The sequence below is a fragment of the Populus trichocarpa genome, chromosome 18 (genome assembly GCF_000002775.5).
Source record: "Populus trichocarpa isolate Nisqually-1 chromosome 18, P.trichocarpa_v4.1, whole genome shotgun sequence".
Lineage (NCBI taxonomy): Eukaryota > Viridiplantae > Streptophyta > Magnoliopsida > Malpighiales > Salicaceae > Populus > Populus trichocarpa.
Window position 1 is genome coordinate 15,548,357 of NC_037302.2, and position 26,768 is coordinate 15,575,124.

The following is a 26,768-nucleotide window of genomic DNA, read 5'->3' on the forward strand; positions in this document are numbered from 1 at the left end:
CTAGAGATCCTGGAAAGAGCATATGCTGCCAAGTTGTCTTTGCCCTTCCTGTACTCTATATCATAATCAAAGCCTAAAAGTTTAGTTAACCAAACCTGTTGTGCCTCATGAGTTGCCTTGTGATCGAGTAGGAATTTGAGACTCGAGTGGTCGGTTCTGATTAGGAAGCGTCTTCCTCTTAGGTAATGCTTCCATTTAGTGACAGCATAGACAATGGCCAATAGCTCCCGTTCATATGCTGATAGATTTAGTTGTCGAGGTCCTAGGGCTTTGCTGATAAAAGCGAGTGGATGCCCTTCTTGCATCAAAACTGCTCCCATACCCACTCCTGATGCATCTGTCTCGACGACAAAAGTCTTGTCGAAGTTTGGCAACGCCAGGACAGGGGGATTAGCCATGGCGTCCTTTAATTGATTGAAGGCCATAGTGGCCGAACTAGTCCAGTTGAAGGAGCCCTTCTTCAACAGCTAAGTAAGGGGTCTGCAGAGTTCCCCATACCCTTTCACAAACTTCCTATAGTACCCAGTCAAACCCAAAAATCCCCGCAATTGTTTGATATTAGTAGGAATAGGCCAATTCATCATTGCTACCACTTTGTTAGGGTCGGTGGCCACTCCTTCTTTGGTGATAATGTGGCCCAAATACTCCATCTGATTGCTGTCAAATACACACTTCTCTTTCTTCGCAACCAGCTGGTTGGCACATAATAGTTCAAACACAACAGTAAGGTGATACAAGTGGTCTGTCTGGCTCTTGCTATAGATCAATATATCGTCAAAAAAAACTAAAATGAACTTCCTCAAATGTTGCCTAAAGATGTCATTCATTAAACTCTGGAAGGTTGTTGGGGCATTAGAGAGCCCAAAGGGCATGACAAGGAATTCGAAATGGCCATTGTGAGTGCGAAATGCCGTTTTATACACATCTTTAGGGTCCATTCGAATCTGATGATAGCCTGCCCTTAAGTCAATTTTAGAGAAAATGGTTGCTCCTTCCAATTCTTCTAATAATTCATCAATAATAGGGATGAGATACTTATCTTTTACAGTTAGCTTGTTGAGAGCGTGAAAGTCCACACAAAATCGCCATGTATGGTCTTTTTTCTTGACTAGCACTACTGGAGAAGCAAAAGGACTGTGGCTTGGTTGAACAATTCCAGCGTCTAACATTTCAGCCACTAGTTTTTCCAAGGTATCCTTTTGCAACCCTGAGTATCTGTATGACCTTAGGTTGACTGTCAGGTTTTCATCCTTCAGAGGTATCCTGTGATCATGTCCTCTGGCAGGAGGTAGTTCCACTGGTTCTCTGAAAATATGGGAATAAGTATCCAATAGTGCCTGAATGGGAAACTCCTCTGCATGCTGGGCAGGAAAGTACCCTTCCTGAGAGCTGAGTGTTTTGCCCTCCACCTCCAGCACTCTTAGACTGCAAATATTCACCTCTGCCAGCAGTGTTTTTCGTGCAAGCAGTCCATTTAACTCTTCCAGTCGAATGGACTGGGTGAGTATAGGATTGTCCCCCTTTAGTGTCACTTCATTTCCTTGCCACCAAAAATTCATCCATTTGTCTTCGTAATTGGCTAACACATTTCCCAGTAACTTCAACCACTGTATGCCTAAGACCATATCATAGCTTTGTAAAGGCATTACAAAAACATCAGCCTGGAACTGGACGCCTTGCATTTTCCACTGCAGGTTCTTGCAGAGTTTAGTACAAGACATGGTACCCCCATTTGCTGCTTCTACTAGCATCGGTTTGATGGGTGTCAGGAGACAATTCTGTTTACTGGCGAGGGTGGCATTAAGGAAGATGTGAGTGCTGCCTGAGTCAATCAAAATGAATATAGGGCATTTGTCTAGTTTGCCCCATACCTTGATGGTGTGGCACCCCGTGGTGCCCTGCAATGCATGTAATGATAGATGAGGGGTAAGGGCTTCTACATTCATGGTCTCCATGGTTTCCTCCTCTTCAGAGTTTTCTTCTTCGTCTTTGATGATGCATAGTGAGTATAGCTTTCGGTTTTTGCATCTATGTCCTGGTACAAATTTTTCATCACACCAGAAGCATAATCCCTTGGCTCTACGCTCATCCATCTCCCTGGTCCTAATAGGTCTGGAGGGTCTGGGGTTGGAGTTGACAGTTGCGTTGTTGAATGGTGGTCTGTTAGGGGTAGGTAGTAAGGCAGGTTGGGGAGATTTAAACGTAGTGAAGGTGGAGTTGGAAGTTGAACTGTTGGAGGGAGTGGGGTAAGCTGGCCTTTGGTTGTGTTGGTAAGTGGTTGTTTGAGCTGGAAGTTTAGTGTAATTGGGAGTGTTTCTTCTATACGTGAGTGTGTTATCATGGAGCCTAGCTAGGTTATATGCTTGTTTAAGAGATTTGGGTTCAAACATTTTTACTAAGTTCTTAATCTCAGTCTCTAATCCTCCCAAGAAAAATACTAAGGCTTGCTTTTCAGATACCTGAGCTCTATTCCAGAGCATGTCAAACTCCTTGATATAGTCTTCAAGATTCCCAGCTTGTTTGTGTTCGGTTAACTCCTCCAAGGGGTCCTTTTGTCCTCCAAATCGACAGCACAGGGCTTCAACATAATCTGCCCAAGTCGTGTCCTGTCCTTCCAAGTTTCTGATGAAGTTTTGGTGCCAATACAGTGCCAACCCATCCAAGTAGTAGGAGGCTAGTTTCAATTTGTCTGGTTCTACTATCTCTTCAAGGTCAAAATATTGATTGCATTTATACAACCACTTATGCACATCTTCGCCTTCAAATGTTGGGAAATGCCTCTTGGGTTTGTGAAACCTGTAAGACCCTTGTGAATCTTCTCCAACCCACCCTTGACTGCAGGTTGTTGTAGGCGGCTGAGGAGCATGGGGCCTTTGGGAGGAGCTGGTCTCTCCAGTGAGAGTTTGTAGGGTGTGTTTTATCGCAATCTGCTGAGTAGCTATTTCTTTCATCATAGCCTTGAGTTGGCCAAGATCATCCGACTGGGTGTTCAGTTTGATTTCTATTCCATCGATTTTTTGGTTAGCAGCTTTCAAGGAACCGTCACACCTTCTTACATCTTGGGACCTGGTCTCTGGAGGCATTTTGAGGAGATCCAAAGATAAAGCTCTGATACCACTTTGCTGCAAGTCAGTTTTCTAGAGGATGATCAAAATACCATGGGAGGGGAGAAGAAGTTTGAAAGAGTGAGGAAGAACAGGTCATACGTTCAGCATGGAGTTGTTTCCTACACACTGATTGAGAGGGAGAGAATTTAGGAAAAGATACTAAATTCTGTTATATCAAAAGTTGTCATGTTTCTGTTACATCCTTGGATATTTATCATAAACCCAATTGTTCCCTTAATTCTATATTTCCCCTGGCCATTACACGTGGCTTGATTATTTCATTTAAGCTATCCGGGCTGCATGAAACGCAACCGTTTAACTAATGCTTTAAATTCTTTACCGCTTCCTTCCAACGCTGTCGTTTTATGCTGGATTTGAATTAAATCCCTCTTCCTCTGCGCTAGCCCTCATCTTCTTTGATTCCAGTCGTGACACCTTTTTTGTTCAAAACATTACACACTGGAACTTTGAATATTGGGAAATCTGGCATTTCTTCCATTCCAAGCAAGCTAATGACTAAAGGAAAGCATCTTTCTGCAATTTCTATTTCGATTGAACACCATGATCTCTTGGTAGCAGGATTGATGAAAACATAAATCATCTGTATCCATGCTCTCCTGACTACTTGGAACACCTTGCTTAAGACATCAGGAGATCATCTGTAATAATTGCATATTGGACAAAGAGAGCACAAGGGATTTGCCCTATTACACAAGAAATAATCAATTAATTGCCTGTGCTCTCCTTCACGAGATCAGCTGTTACTGACAGACTAAATATAAGTTAGCAGTACTGACTAAATAAAACAACAAAAAGGAAAAGGGTGAAAGACAACTTGCTTACCTTTAAGAGATGGTTCCTTTTTTGTGCTGATATTCCCCAAGTAGCATATGTTTATCCATGCTAGCAGCTAGGGGTCTGCATGCATTTTCAGTTCTGATTTTGGGTAAAATCAATAAAAAAAACTGAAATTATTTTTTTAAAAGTTTCTGAACCGAACTAAAAACCAGTTACAATCGATCATGTTAGGTTTGGTTTTTTTTTTCTTCCAAACCAGTTTAAACTTATTTGTCTTATTTTTATTTTCACAATTTTATGCTTATTTTATGAGAAATCTTAGCTTTTCAACAAGCTAACCAACTAAGGATAATATTTAAAAATCCAACTGAATGTTCAATTGTTATCCTGTTGTCCTCACAAAATTTTTTTTTACTAGTTTGACATAACAATCTAAGGTTACATGAGAAATAAAAAGATTAAAAGCAAAAGTAAAAGTAAAGAGAGGGATCTCTTTCGTCTCATCCCGTCAATAAACATTACTTTCTTTTGGCCCGAAGTCCCTTAGTTGAGTGCCGCTTTGAATCTGAAGGAAGGCAGTGGTAGATACTTCCTGTACCGAGTGCGTGCCTTTGATGGAAGAATTAAAAAAATTAAAATCAAAAGTGAAGAAAAGTGTGAATTTGATAGGAGAACAGAGGAGCATGGAGCAGCAGGAGCTAACAATTCCTAACAATTTTGGGATGTGAATATAGAGGAAAATCAGAGAAAATAGAGATGCAGAGAGTAAAAGGAGTGCGGCTGATTGTCTTTAGAGAATACTATTTTAGATTTAGGGTTAAAAAAAACTTATTTATACTTATTTTTTTAAGTGTTAAAAAAAACCGATTTGGTTCAATTAATTTTAAATTTTTAAAAATTTAAACTGTATTGAACTGAAATTTTTTTATGATTTTTTAATAATTTTTTTATTTTTAATTTCAGTGTTTTTTTTTTTAATCAGTTATTCCATTTTTTCCTCATCCCTACTAGCAGGTGACCCGAGGAGTACTGTTACTTCTGGCCAAGTGATTTTCTTTGGAGTTTCGATCTTCATTAATTGTTCTCATGAATCTGGTTTTTTTTAATTAAAAAGTACATAACACCTTTGTTTTAGCATCGAACAGTAGACTCAAAGGATTTGAAGCAGTACTGTAATGTGAACACGTTGAATAGTTAGTGCGAATAAATAAAGCAAGAGATTCATGAAAGTGACATTGGTGGTTTCCAGGAGGCAGTGAGACTAGTCTTTGCATACAGGACAAAGAAAGCACAAGGCATTTACAATTCTTGACTAAAAGTAAGCTTGCTGTTTACCTGTGGGAGGTGGAGTTGTAGCTTCCAGCCACTTCTCCAAAGAAAAAAACATAAAGTTGCTTGCAAATTGCATTGACTTTTTTAATAGCTAGTCTTCCACTAAGAGAGATCTATCTCAGTATACCATTGATTTCCTAATTTCCCTCACCAAATTTCTTAAACCTTTCTCATGATCTGTGCTTCCTTTTTCTGATTGAATCGAATCATCACGTATTCTGTTCTTGATCTGTATACCATTGATTTCCTGATTTCCGTCACCAAATTTCTTAAACCTTTCTCATGATCTTTGCTTCCCTTTTCCTCATTTCCCTTTTCTGACTTCTGCGAATCATCTCGTATAGTGTTCTTGATCTGTATCTTTCTTGCTTGAAAGGTAAATCCTACTTTCTTTTCTTGTTTTTCTACCACTAATTTTGTTTCAAATAAGATTTGCCCATTTGGTTGTAGAATTAATAAGTAGGATTGTAGATTGACCAATCAGGTAGAACTTAATTATATATGTGTTGCTTGATCTATTTTAGAACTCAAAACTCATATTTAGCTTTGTTCTTACATATTGCCATCAACTTAAACTATTTATCTTGAAAACAGCTGCTCTCAAGGTTTCTTTTGTCTGTTGAGTGCCTCTTGTCAGCTTGACAGGTGACTAGTTTGCCTACTCTTTCTCATATTCTTGTGCTTGCATTTTCAGATCAGCTTTCCCAGAGTTTCAACATTGGGGCGCGTACGTCCACACGTTTCCACACTCAGCAATTAGCTTCAGATTCTTTTGTTAAAATTCTTTTGAATCCAGGTAAAGTGTTTATGCTTCATCTTCTTCATTTTGTTGCTGTCTTTGTTTTTGAATCCTTTTTAGTAAACCGCAAGCTGTTGAAATCTTATTGAGAAACTTTTAAAGTCCTTGCCTTCTAGAGTTCATACCAAATTCATTGTTAATATTAGTTGTTTTGATTCTTCCAAATAAAAGTATGAGTTTGAGTTCTATGCATTATAGAACTCAAACTCATATTATAACTTTGTTCATTTTGCTTTCAACTTCAACTGCTTATCTTCAAAACAAGCTGAGTTTCTTCCAAATTTTTATCTTAGATTGCTTTTCTGACAATTATTTAAATTATTCAATAGTTGTTATAATTTTTTTATCTGCTTGAAGTGCATCTCTATAGGAAAATATATAGTTAAGTGCCTGCCTATTTAATTTTAGAATTTGTAATGATTGATTTAATTATACAGATTCAGTTTATTTTCTTAACACACTTACGGCATTAATGTTTTGTAAGATATTTGAGGTTTGCACTCTTTTCCTTTGCTTTCTTATTTAAAAAATAATGATTTCCTCTAAATTTTCATTTTAAGATTGAGTTCTTATTTTCCAATTAATTCAACATCCATTTTTATGCCTTACTTTTGACAATTTTTTATTTGATGTTTGAAGGGCCAAAGAAGAAAGCGGTGAAAATGGCTAGACAGAATGATCCATTTTGGGATTTTGTTGGGAAGTTGGATGGTGGTCGTTTCAACTGTACATTTTGTGGCTATAAATATGCTGCTGCTACTTCCATTACGAGGATCAAATGGCATTTGTCAGGAGTCCAAGGGCGTGGTGTTGCAATTTGTAGACAAGTGCCTGAAGACGTTCAAGAAGCAGCTTTTCAAGCTGTGCATGGTGCCAACAAAAGACATAAAAGCAATGTTAATGATAATCCATTTCCAACCACTCCACAAGAACAAAACAATAATGAAGTCGACAATTTGGCAGGGGATGCAGGAACGATACAAGCTCCAGATACAATGATTCAAGCAATTGGAATGTTTTTGAACGATATCACTACTGTATTGGAGGATGCTACAGAGAATGGGACTGGAGGAGTAGCGCAGCCTGGTGCAGGAGCTAGCTCTTCTGGAGGGCTTACAGGCAACACAAATGAGACTCCAGGAGATCCATTACCTACTAGCTTACATGTTGAAGTCGACAATGTGGCACCACAAGGGCAACATCTGGAGAGAGTAACTGGGCAGCCTGTTGTAAGAGGTAGTTCTCATGAGAGGCCACTTGTTAATCACGATGAGCCTCAAGAAGATCAACTCTGTCCTCCACTAGTGAACATGGTTGGAGACCCTGGGCAGCCTGTTGTGAGAGACAGCTCTCGTGAAGTTCTCCAACGTAATGGCGATGACAGCGGACGAGATGTGTTTCTAACTGAAGAACTAACAGGTGGAGAGTTTGAAAATAATAAGAATGCTATCTGGTCGTGGGTAATGAATGATGAGGCCTCATCAAGTATTGGCATTTACGGGATGGGGGGTGCGGGCAAAACAACATTGCTCACACATATCTACAATCAGCTTCTACAAGAACCTGGCACTTTTCCTCATGTTCACTGGATCACGGTATCGCAGGATTTTAGTGTTTATAAATTGCAGAATCTTATTGCAGAAGACTTTCATTTAGATCTTTCAAATGAAGACAACGAGAGGAAAAGGGCTGCAAAACTTTCAAAAGCATTAATTGAGAAACAACGGTGGGTTCTCATCTTAGATGATTTGTGGGACTGTTTTGATTATAATAAGGTGGGAATTCCTATCAGAGTGAAGGGATGCAAACTAATTCTTACAACTCGATCATTTGGAGTTTGTCAGCGGATGTTCTGCCAGAAGACAATCAAAGTGGAGCCTCTTTCAATGGAAGAAGCTTGGGCTCTGTTCATGAAGGTACTTGGATGTATTCCTCCAGAAGTGGAAGAAATTGCAAGATCTATTGCAAGTGAATGTGCTGGTTTGCCTCTTGGAATTATAACAATGGCCGGAACCATGAGGGGAGTGGATGACAGATGTGAGTGGAGGAATGCTTTGGAGGACCTGAAACAATCAAGAATTAGGAAAGATGATATGGAGCCTGAGGTATTCCACATACTGAGATTTAGTTTTATGCACTTAAAGGAGTCAGAACTGCAACAATGCTTCTTGTACTGTGCATTATTCCCGGAAAACTTCAAGATCCGTAGAGAGGATTTGATAGCTTATTTGATTGACGAGGGAGTGATAAAAGGGCTGGAAAGTAGGGAGGCAGAATTTGACAAAGGCCACTCGATGCTGAATAAACTCGAAAGAGTCTGCCTATTGGAAAGTGCTGAGAAATTGGCTGACGATTATAGATATGTCAAGATGCATGACTTGGTTAGGGATATGGCCATCCAAATACTGCAAGAGAACTCTCAAGGCATGGTTAAAGCAGGTGCACGGTTAAGAGAAGTGCCGAGTGCAGAGGAGTGGACTGAGAATCTTACAAGAGTTTCACTGATGCATAACCAGATTAAAGAAATTCCTTCCAGCCATTCACCATGTTGTCCCAGCCTATCAATTCTACTGTTATGCGGCAATTCAGAGTTGCAATTTATAGCAGATTCATTTTTTGAGCAGTTGCATGGGCTCAAGGTTCTTGATCTGTCTTATACAGGTATCACAAAACTACCTGATTCTGTCTCTGAATTGGTGAGTCTCACTGCATTACTGCTCATAGAATGCAGGAAGATAAGGCATGTACCATCATTGATAAAGCTCTGGGAACTGAAGAGGTTAGATCTCTCTGGTACTCGGGCACTTGAAAAGATTCCTCAAGGCATGGAATGTCTATGCAACCTGAGGCATCTTAGAATGAATGGATGTGGTGAAAAGGAGTTTCCTAGTGGGTTGTTACCTAAGCTGTCACGACCCGAATCCCGGATTCATGACCGGCACATAGGCAAGGTTCCCCTCCAAGATTCCATACCTATGCGAACCCAAACTTACACACAAACTTATCCTAACTCAATCAGAGTTCAACGCAACATTAATAACAAAATCAACTTCATAATAATTGAATTGTCTTAATACAAGAGTTTATATAAGTTCAGAGTTTTGGAGCACTAACTAAACATAAAGGAAAGATACAAAGTACAACCAAAGAGCAGATTCTGAAGGTCCAACAAAATGACCTGCTATCAAGCTATAAGCCTGAAAAGGATAAATAATGAGATGGTGAGTTCAACAACTCAGTGAGTAGATAACGTTCAATATACACACACGAGGTAATACAGCAATGAGAAATATATATACAAGTATGGCTCTAGGTTCTTATAGAAAGGTTTCTCAAATAGGCCATAACAAGAAGATCAAATGGTAAAGTTCGTCAGAAAATCAAAATGCAATGAGCATGAGGCTCCGTACTGTGGGATGATCAGTCCACACAGGTTGGTGACTCCCCCGACCAACTAGGGTTCAGATACGATGTGCACAAAGACTAACACTACCCTGTTAGCATGGGTATTCTGACTGACATACCATAAGTTCATAATCATAATCATAATCAAACAGACATATTCATATCTCAAGGCTCAACTCATGACATCAATCAAATGAGGAGCTATCAATTCAGAATTCAATTCAAAATATATACTGGTTCATATCAAGAATTCGGATTCAACAATTGATCATGCTTTATCAAAACAAGGATAATAATCAACATATATATTATCAAGAAGCATGATTCAATTCATATTAACAAATCAAATATTTATACTATTTCTCATGCATATGGAAAATTATCCACTCACCTGACTCAAAAGCAAACAGAAGCCAAAAGCAGACACCGAAGAAAATCCTACTGACGTCCTGTCGGTAGAATATCAGGATTATCTGAATACAAAGGAGACATATTCAAGAACGACTCAAAAGAACATTTAACCTATTTAATAAACTTAACTAATGATGTATTCCGTAACCCTATATGTTTTTGAACTAACTAGTCAATTTTCTCAAAAACCCAAAATTTAACGGTTTTCCCGAAATCTAATCCATAAATAAACAACTAATAAAATTGGCAATAATTCACTAAATAACCCTTAATTATTCATCAAACTAATCTGAAAAGGCTAATATTACAGCTAGGGACCAATCTGTAATTTATCATATTTTTAGGGCCAAATTGTAATTTTTGTCTAATTGGAGGACCAAACTGAAATTTATCATAAATCCATGAATATACTGAAATTCTGACCATAATTAGTCCTCATTTCTGTCCAGATCATCTCATTATACTCCAAGGACCATTCTGGAATTTTACCAAATTTTTTTAGGGTCAAATTGTAATTTTGTCAAATTGGAGGACTAAATTGAAAGTGTTAAATTCTCTTATCTATACAGTAATTCTGTCCATAATTCATATGTTATTCTGTTCAGAATCTCGGAATAGGCTCCAGGGACCAATCTGCAAATTTTCCAAAGTTTGGGGACTAAACTGTAATTTTCCAAAATTGAGGGACCAAACCGAAATTTTGTCATCTTCAACCTCCAACCCAGAATTCCAACAGAAAACCCACTGTTCTTTCCTTATTTCTAACACAAATTCACCATTCAAACAAAATCATAACTCAAAATCATCATCTTTCAATTCAATCTCTCAAAATCATCCAAATAATCAAATACCCACAACAATTAACTCTATAATATTCAAATTAAATCATCAATCAAACCCAAAACACAAATTTCATAACCCTAACATTTATCAAAATCGAAATTAAAGCTTAATAATACAAATTTATACATTTAACAACCTAAATCTTACCTTTAAACTTATTCCCTTCAATTCTTTTCTATTTTCCCTATTTTCCCCTCTTTTCTCTTCTTCTTCTTTCTCCCTTCTCTCCTGCCGATTCTCTCTCAAATATTCAGATCTCTTCTTCTTTTTTTTTTTTTCTTTCTATTTATATATATCATCTCTTATACAATTACTACAATACCCCTCATTTAATTTATTCCTACATCTAAGCATTCAAGGACTTTATTGTATTTTCCTACTCATTTATTCAAAACATCACAATCTCCCCACTTTATAAAAGTTTCGTCCTCGAAACTTAAGAGAAAAGATTGAATACTTACCGAGATTATCGAAAAGATGAGGATACTCCTCACGCATCTTATCCTCGAGCTCCCATGTCGCTTCCTCACGTGAATGACCTTTCCATTGCACTTTCACTGAAGCTATATCTTTTGACCTAAGCTTCCTCACTTGTCGGTCGACTATAGCTTCTGGTTGCACCTCATAAACCATATCATCCCTCAATTCAATGGGATAAACCTCTAATACATGCGATGGATCTGACATATACTTCCTTAGCATGGAAACATGAAATACCGGATGAATAGCAGACAAGTTTGGTGGTAATGCTAACCTATAAGCAACTGCCCCAACTCTCTCCAGAATCTCATACGGTCCAATGAATCGAGGACTCAACTTGCCTTTCTTCCCAAACCTGAATACTCCTTTTGTCGGTGATACTTTTAAGAACACACAATCACCCACTGAAAACTCTAAGTCACGCCTTCTTTTATCTGCGTAACTCTTTTGTCTACTCTGAGCTGTTTGAAGCTTCTGTCTAATTACCTCTATCTTCTCTGAGGTAATCTGAATCAACTCCGGTCCCATTAGCCTTTTCTCACCAACCTCAAACCAACAAACCGGTGATCTACACTTCCGACCATACAAAGCCTCATAAGGTGCCATTTCTATGCTAGCCTGATAACTGTTGTTGTAAGCAAATTCCACTAATGGTAGGAACTTACTCCAACCAACTCCAAAATCCATAACACAAGCCCTTAGCATATCCTCCAAGATCTGAATAGTCCTCTCAGATTGACCATCTGTCTGAGGGTGAAAAGCTGTACTCAACTGCACTTTAGTACCCATAGCTTCTTGGAATTTCACCCAAAACCGCGATGTAAACTGTGGACCTCTATCAGACACTATCGAGATTGGCACTCCATGCAACCGTACAATCTCACTAATAAATAATTCTGCCAACTTTGCATATCCATAAGTAATCATAACTGGCAGAAAATGGGCTGATTTTGTCAACCTGTCAACAATCACCCATATTGAATCATAACCCTCCTGACTCCTAGGCAATCCTGTCACAAAGTCCATTGTGATCCTTTCCCACTTCCATTCTGGAATCAACAATGGTTGCAACAATCCAGGAGGTTTCTGGTGTTCACCCTTTACCCTCTGACAGGTCAAACACCTAGAAACAAAGTCTGCTACATCAGCCTTCATCCTATTCCACCAATAACACACCTTAAGGTCTTTATACATCTTGGTGGAACCTGGATGCATTGTGTAAACTGTCTGATGTGCCTCTACCATCAATTCTCTCCTCAGATCATCTACATCAGGTACACAAAGCCTATCCTTATATCTCAGCACATCATCATCACCTATCACAAAACCTGCAGCCTTACCCTGCTCAACCTCATTTCTAATCCTGAGTAGTGAATCATCTTTCTTCTGAGCTGCTTTTATCTTATCAAACAAATCTGACTTAACCTGAAAATGAGCAATCATTGCTCCAGCTTCACTAAGATCAAATCTGACTCCTTCATCCACCAACTCATGCAGCTCCCTAATCAGAGGTCTTCGTACCTCCTGAATATGAGCTAAGCTCCCTGATGATTTTCTACTCAAAGCATCGGCAACTACATTTGCCTTACCCGGGTGGTAATGTATGGTACAATCATAATTCTTCAGCAGTTCCATCCATCTCCTTTGCCTCATGTTTAGATCCCTCTGCTGAAAGATGTACTTCAAACTCTTGTGATCTGTGAAGATCTCACAAGTTTCACCATACAAGTAGTGCCTCCAAATCTTCAAGGCAAAAATTACAGCCGCCATCTCTAAATCATGTGTAGGATAGTTCTGTTCATGCTTCTTCAGCTGCCGTGAAGCATAGGCAATAACCTTGCCATGCTGCATTAGAACACATCCTAACCCCACTCTCGAAGCATCACAATACACTGTGTAACCACCAGAACCTGATGGTACTGCTAGAACAGGCGCTGTAGTCAATCTCTCTTTCAACTCTAAGAAACTTTTCTCACAAGCTTCAGACCACTGAAACTTAATATTTTTCTGCGTCAACTTAGTCAATGGTGCAGAAATCCGAGAAAAGTTCTCTACAAACCTCCGATAATAGCCGGCCAAACCTAAGAAACTTCTAATCTCTGTTGCCGAAGTAGGCCTAAGCCACTGCTTAACTGCTTCAATCTTTTGAGGATCAACCTCAATCCCATTCCTTGACACTACATGCCCAAGAAATGCTACACTCTCCAACCAAAACTCACTCTTTGAGAACTTGCCATACAGCTGATGATCTCGCAGAGTTTGAAGCACCATTCTCAAGTGCTGCTCATGCTACTCCCTAGACCTCGAATACACCAAAATATCATCAATAAAAACTATCACAAATTGATCAATAAACTGGCCAAACACTCTATTCATCAAATCCATAAAAGCTGCTGGTGCATTCGTCAACCCAAAAGACATCACTAAGAACTCATAATGACCATACCGAGTTCTAAAAGCTGTCTTCAAAATGTCTGCCTCCCTAATCCTCAACTGATGATACCCAGATCGAAGATCGATCTTAGAAAAGAATTGAGCTCCCTGCAACTGGTCAAACAAATCATCAATGCGAGGGAGTGGGTATCTATTTCGAACAGTCACCCGATTCAGTTGCCTATAATCTATACATAACCTCAATGACCCATCTTTCTTCTTCACAAACAACACTGGGGCTCCCCAAGGGGACACACTCGGTCGGATGAACTTTTTATCCAACAAATCCTGCAGTTGCTCCTTTAGCTCCCTCAATTCTGCTGGCGCCATTCTATATGGTGCCATTGATATTGGTTCGGTACCCGGAACCAAATCAATACAAAACTCAATCTCCCTATACGGAGGCAATCCAGGTAAGTCATCGGGAAAGACATCAATAAACTCCCTAACTATAGGGACTTGGTCTAATTGAGGAACTTCTTTCTCTACATCCACTATATATGCTAGGTAGCACTGTACCCCTTTTCTGGCCATTTTCCTCGAGATAGCCGACAACATAATTGATGGAGACCCAATCTTATCTCCTTGAAATACCAACCCAACTTCTTCATCTAGATCAAATATTATTTTCTTACCCCAACAATTTACCGAAGCCCTGTGCTTTGCCAACCAATCCATTCCCAAAATCACATCAAAATCAACCATATCTAAGACATTTAAGTCTCCCATAAAAATCTTATCTCCAATCTCTATTTCACAATCCAGATACACATACTTCACTAATATTAATTCATCTAAGGGAGTGGAAACTGAAATGGGGGATTTTAACAAGGTTGGTTGTTTATCTAACCTCATGGCAAAATATGAAGACATAAATGAATGGGTTGCACCCGTATCAAACAACACTTTTGCTTCAAAAGAGCAAACAGGAAGAATACCTGAAACAACTGTGTTGGATGCCTGAGCATCCTGCTGAGTCAAGGCAAAAACTCTAGCATGCCCCTGACCCTGCTGTATCTGACCTCTATCACCTGCACCCCGGCCTCTCTGACCACGGCCACCAAAACCTCTACCCCCATGAGCCACAGACTGGCTCGTCGATGGTGCCTGAATAGGATGTTGGACTGAAGCAGATAACCCCGAAGCTGACAACTGTCTCCTCGGGCACTCTCTGATCTTATGACCTATCTGGCCACAACTAAAACAAGCCCCGGTCCTTCTGTAGCACTCTGCACTAGTATGACTTCCTCCACAGTGCTGACATGAAGAACTATCACTAGGTGTAATAAATGAACTACGAGGTGCAGTCTGAACTAAACTCTGAGTACCACTACTGCCACTCTGACCGCCTGAGCCACTAACTGACGGTCTCTGTCTAAACCTCCTCTGAACCCATGAGCCCTGACGGCCACTTCGTCCCCTAGACGGACCTGCACTTAATCCCTGTTGCCTAAAAGACTGACCCTCTTCTCTAGGCCTCTTAGACTGGCCTGCAGTCATATCCTCCAATTCTCGCGCCTCTATCAATCTGGCACTATCAACAGCTGAGGAGTATGATGGAAACACCTGTGACACCATCACCATATACATAGAGGATTTGAGTCCTCTAATAAACCTCTTCACCCTCCACTCCTCAGTGGGTAGAAGATGCTCTGCATACCTAGACAGCTGAGTAAACTTCAGATCATACTCATCCACTGTCATGCTCCCCTGAGATAGCCTCTCAAACTCATAAAGTCGAGCATCCCTGACGCTCTGAGGGAGAAACCTGTCTAAGAACATGGAGCTAAACTCCTTCCATGTCCACTGAGCCTCTACTGGTCTTGCTCTTTTCCTAGACTCAAACCAAGAGATTGCCACATCTCCTTCCAACCTGAACGATGCCAAACTCACAGCTCGGTGGTCTGTACATCCCAAAGCTTCACACCGTCGCCAAATATCATCTAGGAACCTCTGAGGATCCTCTGAACTATCCATCCCAGTAAAAATAGGAGGTGCCAACTTCATGAAGTCATTCAACGGCACATTAACTCCCTGAACAGTGTGGGATGTCGAGGGTACATCTCTATCCCTCCTTCTATCTCTCTCCATAGAAAATTCTATCCAGGTCCGCACAACCTGGCTAAGTTGCTAAAACTCTGTAACAGGTTCAGGGTCAGCTACCCCCACACCTGTTTCATCAACAATATCTTCCTCTTCTATCTCCTGAGGCTCTTCCTCCACTGGTGGAGGTACCTCCTCAACATGTTGAGGCACGGGTGCACCGCGCCTCCTTCTCTGCCTTGCAGTTCTCAACCGCCCAATAGGGACATCATCCTGATCATCCTCTACTCTAACAGTATCAGCTATTCGTCTATTCCTCGGCATTTCCTAAAATAAAAGTGAGAGCACTCAAGTCATGCTAGAACAATAGCATGATAATTATCATAGAATTATAGGAAAGCATATCTATCACAAGGAAGAAGACATGCTTAATGAGAATTCGGAATTTCAAAGGCAACAAACAAGACAACACGGATCCTAATGCTCCACTTATTACGAATTTAATTATATTATTGTTTCTTTAACCTAAAGCTCTGATACCAAGTTTGTCACGACCCGAATCCCGGATTCATGACCGGCACATAGGCAAGGTTCCCCTCCAAGGTTCCATACCTATGCGAACCCAAACTTACACACAAACTTATCCTAACTCAATCAGAGTTCAACGCAACATTAATAACAAAATCAACTTCATAATAATTGAATTGTCTTAATACAAGAGTTTATATAAGTTCAGAGTTTTGGAGCACTAACTAAACATAAAGGAAAGATACAAAGTACAACCAAAGAGCAGATTCTGAAGGTCCAACAAAATGACCTGCTATCAAGCTATAAGCCTGAAAAGGATAAATAATGAGATGGTAAGTTCAACAACTCAGTGAGTAGATAACGTTCAATATACACACACGAGGTAATACAGCAATGAGAAATATATATACAAGTATGGCTCTAGGTTCTTATAGAAAGGTTTCTCAAATAGGCCATAACAAGAAGATCAAATGGTAAAGTTCGTCAGAAAATCAAAATGCAATGAGCATGAGGCTCCGTACTGTGGGATGATCAGTCCACACAGGTTGGTGACTCCCCCGACCAACTAGGGTTCAGATACGATGTGCACAAAGACTAACACTACCCTGTTAGCATGGGTATTCTGACTGACATACCATAGGTTCATAATCATAATCATAATCAAACAGACATATTCATATCTCAAGGCTCAACTCATGACATCAATCAAATGAGGAGCTATCAATTCAGAATTCAATTCAAAATATATACTGGTTCATATCAAGAATTCGGATTCAACAATTGATCATGCTTTATCAAAACAAGGATAATAATCAACATATATATTATCAAGAAGCATGATTCAATTCATATTAACAAATCAAATATTTATACTATTTCTCATGCATATGGAAAATTATCCACTCACCTGACTCAAAAGCAAACAGAAGCCAAAAGCAGACACCGAAGAAAATCCTACTGATGTCCTGTCGGTAGAATATCAGGATTATCTGAATACAAAGGAGACATATTCAAGAACGACTCAAAAGAACATTTAACCTATTTAATAAACTTAACTAATGATGTATTCCGTAACCCTATATGTTTTTGAACTAACTAGTCAATTTTCTCAAAAACCCAAAATTTAACGGTTTTCCCGAAATCTAATCCATAAATAAACAACTAATAAAATTGGCAATAATTCACTAAATAACCCTTAATTATTCATCAAACTAATCTGAAAAGGCTAATATTACAGCTAGGGACCAATCTGTAATTTATCATATTTTTAGGGCCAAATTGTAATTTTTGTCTAATTGGAGGACCAAACTGAAATTTATCATAAATCCATGAATATACTGAAATTCTGACCATAATTAGTCCTCATTTCTGTCCAGATCATCTCATTATACTCCAAGGACCATTCTGGAATTTTACCAAATTTTTTTAGGGTCAAATTGTAATTTTGTCAAATTGGAGGACTAAATTGAAAGTGTTAAATTCTCTTATCTATACAGTAATTCTGTCCATAATTCATATGTTATTCTGTTCAGAATCTCGGAATAGGCTCCAGGGACCAATCTGCAAATTTTCCAAAGTTTGGGGACTAAACTGTAATTTTCCAAAATTGAGGGACCAAACCGAAATTTTGTCATCTTCAACCTCCAACCCAGAATTCCAACAGAAAACCCACTGTTCTTTCCTTATTTCTAACACAAATTCACCATTCAAACAAAATCATAACTCAAAATCATCATCTTTCAATTCAATCTCTCAAAATCATCCAAATAATCAAATACCCACAACAATTAACTCTATAATATTCAAATTAAATCATCAATCAAACCCAAAACACAAATTTCATAACCCTAACATTTATCAAAATCGAAATTAAAGCTTAATAATACAAATTTATACATTTAACAACCTAAATCTTACCTTTAAACTTATTCCCTTCAATTCTTTTCTATTTTCCCTATTTTCCCCTCTTTTCTCTTCTTCTTCTTTCTCCCTTCTCTCCTGCCGATTCTCTCTCAAATATTCAGATCTCTTCTTCTTTTTTTTTTTTTTCTTTCTATTTATATATTTCATCTCTTATACAATTACTACAATACCCCTCATTTAATTTATTCCTACATCTAAGCATTCAAGGACTTTATTGTATTTTCCTACTCATTTATTCAAAACATCACATAAGCTCTCTCACCTGCAAGTCTTTGTATTGGAGGAGTGGATTCCTCCTCTTACCAAATATAATAGAAAAGCACAACCTGCTCCGATAACTGTTAAAGGAAAGGAAGTGGGTTGTTTGAGGAAGTTGGAAAGTTTGGTATGCCATTTTGAAGGTTACTCAGACTACGTGGAGTTTATCAAATCTCGGGATGAAACCAAATCACTAACCACATACCAAATTCTTGTAGGACAACTGGATAAGTATGATTTTGATTATGATGATTATGATTATGATGGTTGCAGAAGGAAAACAATTGTTTGGAGTAACTTGAGTATCGACAGAGATGGAGGTTTTCAGGTCATGTTTCCAAAGGACATTCAACAACTGACTATTGATAATAATGATGATGCAACAAGTTTATGCGATGTTTCCTCTCAAATAAAGTATGCAACTGATCTGGAGGTTATCAAGATTTTTAGTTGCAATAGCATGGAGACCTTGGTTTCATCTTCTTGGTTCCGCTCTGCTCCACTACCATCTCCATCTTACAACGGTATATTTTCTGGTCTTAAACGGTTTAATTGTTCTGGTTGTAAGAGCATGAAGAAGTTGTTCCCTCTTGTCCTGCTGCCAAACCTTGTAAAATTAGAAGAGATTATAGTTGAAGACTGTGAGAAGATGGAGGAGATAATAGGTGGAACAAGACCAGATGAAGAGGGGGTTATGGGTGAAGAAACCAGCAGCAACAATATCGAATTCAAACTGCCAAAGTTAAGAGAACTGGAATTGAGAGGATTACCAGAACTGAAAAGCATTTGTAGTGCAAAATTGATTTGCGATTCTATCGAAAGAATTGGAGTAAGAAATTGCGAGAAGATAGAGGAGATAATAAGTGGAACAAGATCAGATGAAGAAGGGGTTAAGGGTGAAGAAAGCAACAGCTGTAGCATCACCGATCTCAAACTCAGAAAATTAAGGGGTCTAGCATTGAGTGAATTACCAGAACTGAAAAGAATTTGTAGTGCAAAACTGATTTGCGATTCTCTCTTAGAGATTGAAGTTTATAATTGTGAGAATCTGAAGAGATTGTCAATTTGTCTTCCGTTGCTTGAAAATGGCGAGCCATCTCCTCCCCCTTCTCTTAGAAGAATGTATTTAAGACCAAAAGAATGGTGGGAGTCAGTAGTGGAGTGGGAGCATCCTAACGCTAAGGATGTGCTTCGTCCCTTTGTGAGTTTTTTGTTATAGGATGAGTGACGACAGTGCCCTTAATATAATATTAAATTAAGAGTAAGCATTGTTGTTTATTATATTAATAGGTTTGACATTTAATGCAAGAATGATAGTGGAGCATGCGATGTCCTCCGTCCCTTCATGTAGTTTTCATTCGTAAGCATTCATGTGTAATTAAAAGTAGCTCGCTCATATTAAAATCAAATTTGTAGTCAATCAAGACTTTTTTTTTTCTTCTCTATCAAAATCTGACCACTCTTTTTCCTCTCTGGAATTAGAAATCTAAAACTAACAAAAAAAAAAATAAAGTTTTAGACTAAAATTATAATTTTAAAAATTTGGGGGATTGAATATTTATAACTTGAAAAGCATGACGATCAAAATGAACTTTTCATGCTAATCTTTAAATTACCACCCATTTTATCCATTTCTTTTAATTTGATTCTTTTTCTTTCAATCTTATATGGGCTCAACAAATTTAAAGTAATTAATATTATATTAAGGGCATTGTATATGCTTATATGAATAGTGTTTTGGTTCTGCATTGTATATGCGACGACGCATTGAATTTCCTATAATAATTAGAGTCATTGCAATTTGCAAGCAACTTTATGTTTTTTCGATCTAAAGGAATTAATAGACTAAACCATATTCACCTAATCCTCTGGAAAAAAATATATATTTAATATGTAATTTTACGAGTTAATACATATTTAATATATAAAATTACTTTAAAAACTCGAAAACATATAAAATTATGTTAAAATCAGGTAAAATAAAGTGAAATCACGAGTTTGAAACCGCTTTTACGAATTTAATAAAAACAAATACATTGCTGCAGTGCCGTACATTAGATATTTAGATCTGGATGGACGGTGAGGATGCAATGCATCTTGGTCTAGGTGGGGTCCAAAGTAAGAGTTTTGAAAATAACATTAATGATTTTTGGAGTATAGTTAAAGATAATTGCAGATGTTGCTGGCATGTCTGTTTTAAGATATGTTTTGCAATTATATTTTGTAAAATTTGAAAAAAATTAAATTATTTTTTATATATTTTTAAATCTGATATATTAATATTAAAAATAATTTTTAAAAAATAAAATAAAAATTATTTTAAAAAACAATCATTATCATTTTTTTAAATATCTTTGAAAAAACATCTTTATTTAACACATAGCTGGCTCGGTCAACAGCTGGCTCAAGTGAACTGATAGCCATGTATTTTATAATGTTTTGCACTTTGCCTTGTTCATAAATTGATAGAAAATAATAGTAATATAACGTCTGCGTGTATACTCACCGTTACTGATCCATTTGGCATTTTAAAGCTTTATAACTAACTTAACGGAATTGTATCATGACCATATTCATGTCTGCTATGAGAAGTACAAGTTGGAGCTTTTTGCCCACTCACAGACAAGGTTTGTTTGTCATGGATGAGTTTTTTGAATTAATTATATGATTGATTTAAATTGATTCTTGAATTATTAAATCTATGGTATTTAAAAATAATTTCTTATAATTTTATGATTTTACTATTTACTTTTACAATCTAAATTTATATTTAAATTTTTATATCATGTAAAAAACTTTAATGACGTTCAAAGAAGGACGCCGTCATCTTCTCAATGGTGTTACGCATGCCTGCGACAGATGTGTGGTTTGGCCTCTACCACATTTTTTATCTTCTCCTCCTTATTTTGTCTCTCTTTTCCTTACAAAAATGTAAAATTATACTTTTATTTGGTTTTTGTATTTAACTTATTTTTTATATTTTTAATTGTTATATATTTTATTTTATTTTTAAAGTTTTTTCTTCAATTTCATACCTATCATTCTTTTAATTACTATTTTTTAATTATTTTTCTAATTAAATTTTATTTTCAATTTAATCTTTTAACATTTGATTTCAAAATATTTTTATATCAAATTTAGTCATTATTTTTTTTTATTATTATTTTGTTTTGAAGCCTTTTATATTACATTTTTTTTTCAAATTCATCCCTCATTATTTTGTTAATTTATAATTTTGCTTTTTTATTTTTTAGAGTTTGTCTTCTATGTGGTTGGTCACTAGCTCATGAGCTTTTTTTATTGCATTTTTTAAAAAAATCCATCTCACTATTTTGTTGAATCTGATCTATATCTTAGGTTTTTTTTTCAAATTGATTTTTGTTCTTTTTTTTATATATATATTTGATTTATTGGAGGTTAGTTTTCATACCTTTATTTTCATTTTTTTTATGTTTAATTATTTCAATTTTATGCTCATGCTCATGATTATAAGTTTAATGTGTTGACGCGAGCAAAATAAATAAAAAAGATTTAACTTAGAATGTGAAAAATCTTAAATATTAAGGTGCAATAATATATATTGTACTATCAAACAAGTGAAATGAGACACTATTCAACACTTCAAGAGCATCAAACATCAAGGAATTGTTTTTGTATAAATATCTAAAATAAATTTTAAATTATCCGATTTATAATTTTTAATTTTAGATTAATTTTTTAATGTTTTTATATTATTTTGATATGTAAATATCTAAAATAAATTTTAAATATAAAAAATATTTTAAAATAAAAAATATTTTAAAAACAACTTCAACACATACCATGGAGAATTTACAGCAGTGGTTCGTGGAAGATGCTGCCAACTTTCTCTGCTTAATGTTCAATGTATCTCATCAGTCCAAAACACACTTCATTTCACAGTATCCTTTTCATGGATACAATGAGTTGCTAGGGAAGATTACGTTGTTCACTGGTAATTTTTTTGCCATTTCACTAATATAAAACGAGAGCCTTGAAGAAGTGGTTGATGTAAATTTTCCTTGTTTTTATTGGATTTTTTTTGTGTTATTTTGAATTTTAAGTCAATTTTCTTTTATTTTTATGATTTTGATCCCATAGTCTATTTAAAATACATATGAGTTTCTCATATGTGATCTTACCAAATCGAACCCACCAACCACACCTCATAAACAGATGAGTTTCTCACCAAACTTGACACTTTCATGCATCAATGCTTACCTAACTCTTCCGCCTCCTCCTCTTCCTCCAGGTTTGGATATGCAAGTATTGGGAGTCAAAGGCAGAGATTGATTTTTAAGCTGATGGGAATACACTCACCTGATGGAAAATTCTAAGGATGCATTGGAGTCAGGACTTTTAATTGCTAGTATTATCCAAGGATGATTACCAAAGGAAAGGTTTTAAATTCTGCCTTCCATGGACTCTAGCCTCAGCATTCCGAATCTTACCATCTGTTATAAATTATGTGTTTGAGTTGCTTGTAATCTTCAATGAATCGAAATATTCGAGTTGTGAATAGTAAGGTTCTAACAACCAATGGAATTTCCATTAGCTTCCCTAATTTTGATTGCGTGAATTTAACTAGCCTTTATCTGAAAGTTTTGGGAGGTTTAGAATTGAATGATAACGAAGCACAGATCATGAGAAAGGCTTAAGAGATTTGGTGAGGGAAATTAGGGATTCAATAAGAAATTAGGCTTAGAGGAAGACTAGCTATTAAAGTCATTGCAATTTGCAAGCAACTTTATGTTTTTTTACTCTAAAGAAATAAAACAGAGGTGCAAATCCCTGCTATCTTTGTCCTGTATGCAATGATTACTCCCATGGAGACCACCATGCAAAGTTTAAGTCACTTTCTTCTTTATTTATTCAACGAGTTCACATTACACTGCTTTAAGTCCTCGAGTCTAATGAATTAATGAAGATAGAAACTCCAAAGAAAATCACTTGGCCAGAAATAACATACTTCAGTACTCGGGTCAGCAGCTAGCATGGATAAAACCATCTCCTTCCTTGTTAGAGAGGGCTCTGACATTGCTTCCCATCTGGCACACTGTAACTTGCAGATCCGTTTGGCTTTTGAGCTGTGGACTCCCCATCACTTCAACTGATTTGTTGTTTGTTTGACCACAAGATATTGATTGTCTAGGGAAATTCCAAGGACGCATTGGGGTCAGAACTTTTAATTGCCAGTATTATCCAAGGATGATTACATAGTGCATGCTTCTAAGACAAATAAAATATGTATCAGTTCATTTAATTTATTAGTTCTAAGTCATTAAACATATTGCTATTTCGTGACCATTCCACTTTTCTTGTTGCTGCTGTTGTCCATTAACTCTCGTATTTCTTGACTTATCTGTCAGTAAAATGATTAATGTTTCTTTCAATTTTGATGCCTGCATAACGTATCAGGATAAATACAGCATTAGTAATGCGATCCAACCATCAAAGAATTCATTGGAGGTTCCAGTTAGTCCAATTACTAGGCTTAGGGCCAACTAAAAAGTTCAAAGAAGCTTTCAATGGACTTCTTCATGAGACATGAGCTAAGGTGGACTTCAAGAGGATTTGTAATAATAAAGAGCAAGCCTTGATTAATCTGATTCATGTTCAAGAGGGGCTTGTTGGTAGAACCAAGATCATTACACAAGGATTGGGAGAAGAAGACTAGATTCGGATAGTTTGACCTTTTATTACTTTTTTGGTCATAACTGGAGCTACATATATATTTTTTATGTGATTCAAGTTGTTCTGGAAACTAGACTTCCATACATTTCCAACAGTATTGTCACGACCCGAATTCCGGGTCCATGACCGGCAACACAAGAGCGGTGTCGAAAGGACACCCCACCTACGTTAAGCCTCAAAACAGACATATCAAAAGAACAATTTATTCAAAAATACGCAGCATTTCATAATCTTCAAAAATATTATATTATTCAAAACTGATGAAACCAAAAGATAGTTTAAAACTCCTCATCAGTAATTAAAACAAAAACAATAATCCATAATACTCATTACATTGTCAAAATCCAAACTTAATTACAACAAGGTAATAGTGGAGCGTTTAAGACATCAAATCAAAACTAAAAGGAAAGTCTCGAAAAATAAGCAAGGCATACCGACCTAAAACTGAAGAAGTAGGAACACTCAACAAAGTTCACCTGCTATCAGAAACTAAGAACCTGAAATAATATTAAGAATGAGGGGTGAGTTCAACCAACTCAGTGAGGAAATAATATTTAATATATATTTTAGATATTAATAGTTTGCAAGATGATTTATCTTGATATACATATACATATACATACTAAACATATTATCATAACGTAGTGGAATACATGTCAGAGATCAGATGACACCCGAAGGTGACCAAATGACACCCGAACGTGACCAGATGACACCCGAAGGTGACCACTGTGGGATGATCAGTCACCACAGGCTGATGCCTCTCTCACCAGCTAGGTATACAGAATACTATGTGCACATAGGCTAACTACTCTTCGTTAGCATGGAGTTACTGACAAGTCCCATATCAAGGCATAATAGATATTTACAGAATCATCAAAGAAATGTATATCATATCAAATAGAATTTAGTTCGACAGATTGCGAGTGCAAATTCAAGAATAAATGAGTACTCGGAAAATAAAGCAATATATATAAATATTCAAGAAATTTACTGGTTGTACTCACATATAATCAACATACATATTTATTTATATTATATGCATATTAAAGATTATCCACTCACCCGGAAGAATATAGATTAAAAGGAATATCAGATGAAAGACCCGAAAAACCTATTAAGGATCGTTAGGAGAACCTACAATAAATATATAAAATATACTCAAAAGCAACTCAAAACAACACAAATAAAATATTCCAATGCATAAAAGAAAACCACGCTTAGTCTCCTATGTTTAGGGACTAAAACGACAATTATCCAAAACAGAGACCAAAATGTAATTTTACCAAAACTGGACCAAACTGTAAATACATAACCATACTGAAATTTCACCCATAAACCATCCTTAATTCTGTCTAGAATGAACCAGGGACCTAACTGTAATTTTTAAAAAGTTTAGGGACTAAAATGTAAATTCCCAAAATTGAGGGACCAAACTAAAAATATTCCAAATCAATTATCAAGATGAGATTCATCATCATTAACCTTATAATAACACTATCCAGAATCTCAAAATACATTTAGGGGTCAAATCGTAATTTTTCTGAAGTTTAGGGACTAAACTGAAATTTTCATCAATCAAGGACCTAAATAAAATTTGGTCATCTTCAACCTCAAGACCATTCTGTCCAGATTTTACAGCAAGGTAAAAATGAATTTCTTAACCCATAAAAATTAATTTAAACAAATCAACTCATAAATCCTTATTTTCAACAACATACTAATTAATCACCTAACATTAAACCCTTAATAATCATAAATCAATCTTAACAATATAAACTTCCAATCCTTATAAACCCTAATCTCTTCTTTAATCATTCCATAAACAACTATAATCGAAAGTAATATGAAAGAAAATCACTTACTTGCTACTTCCACCTTTCTTGAACCGAAAATTCAAGATCAAAAACTAAAATCTTAGGTTTGAGGAGGGGAGGGTCACGGCGGCTACAAGAATTAGAAGAGAGGAAAGTAATTCTCTTGCAACTTTTCCTTAAATACCTAGGTTAACTTAGGTTGGGTTTGGGCTGACATGGGCTTAGGTTTGGGCCAAAATATTGGGTCTTACAGGTATATAGCACGCCTTCTAATTCATTAAGACGAGAGAGAACCCTCTGTTTTAAGTTGAACTTTTGTTGCTGCTCCTAGACAGAATGCAGAGACAACAAACTTGTCTTATTTAATTATTTGGGCTATCAAACTTTATTTATTTTGAGAGAAGACATTTTATTTAGGTCTTAGACTTTTTTATTTTGTTTATTTTAATTAGTTTGGGCTAGTTTTAACTTGGGTTGATTATTATTTAAATTAGGCTTATGTGAGACCCATTAGGAAAACTAGGGTTTTGGCTTGGAGTTTAAATACTCTTTAGGAATAATTTTAGGGCAGACTTGTGATTATATTTTCAGCATTGTAGCCGACTTTTTAGTTGCTTAATCTTGGTTTTTTATTGAACCTGCAACTCTTCAAAGAATTGACCATTCTTTGTTGTGAATTTATACTTTCTTTGCTCGTCTCCAGATGTAAGCGTTGTAATCGAGTTGGTTTATAGTATTGCTGTCTTGGAGCAAATCTTCCATTGTAATAAGCTCATTCAAATCTCAACAAACTTGGATTAGATTAATTTTGAAGTCACGAATTCCATTAAATTCCGTTAGGGTTCGTATCACTTAGTATTGTTTGTGGCTGACAAGGGT

At 36.7% G+C, this 26,768-nt stretch overlaps 1 protein-coding gene and 1 long non-coding RNA gene across 7 annotated transcripts in view; one reads left to right on the forward strand and one right to left on the reverse strand.

Moving 5' to 3' along the window:
- LOC112325466 (probable disease resistance protein At4g27220) overlaps positions 1-26,768 on the forward strand; it is a 210,283-nt gene that overhangs the window by 101,223 nt on the left and 82,292 nt on the right. For 2 of the 5 annotated variants that reach the window (XM_052449237.1, XM_052449236.1), the window contains one exon: positions 8,100-8,475. The exons of 1 other annotated variant lie outside the window; for it this stretch is intronic. In XM_052449237.1, the coding sequence (XP_052305197.1) occupies positions 8,100-8,475 (376 nt within the window). Of the gene's footprint in view, positions 1-5,196; positions 5,614-5,931; positions 6,034-6,675; positions 8,816-26,768 lie in introns of those variants that run through there. 2 more of the 5 variants (XM_052449238.1, XM_052449245.1) reach the window with 2 other exon arrangements.
- LOC127904738 (uncharacterized) overlaps positions 1-26,768 on the reverse strand; it is a 131,325-nt gene that overhangs the window by 22,898 nt on the left and 81,659 nt on the right. Inside the window, exon 3 of one of the 2 annotated variants that reach the window (XR_008058141.1) lies at positions 7,189-8,712. This is a non-coding gene — a long non-coding RNA (uncharacterized LOC127904738). The remainder of the gene's footprint in view (positions 1-7,188; positions 8,713-26,768) is intronic. The other variant, XR_008058140.1, reaches the window with a different exon arrangement.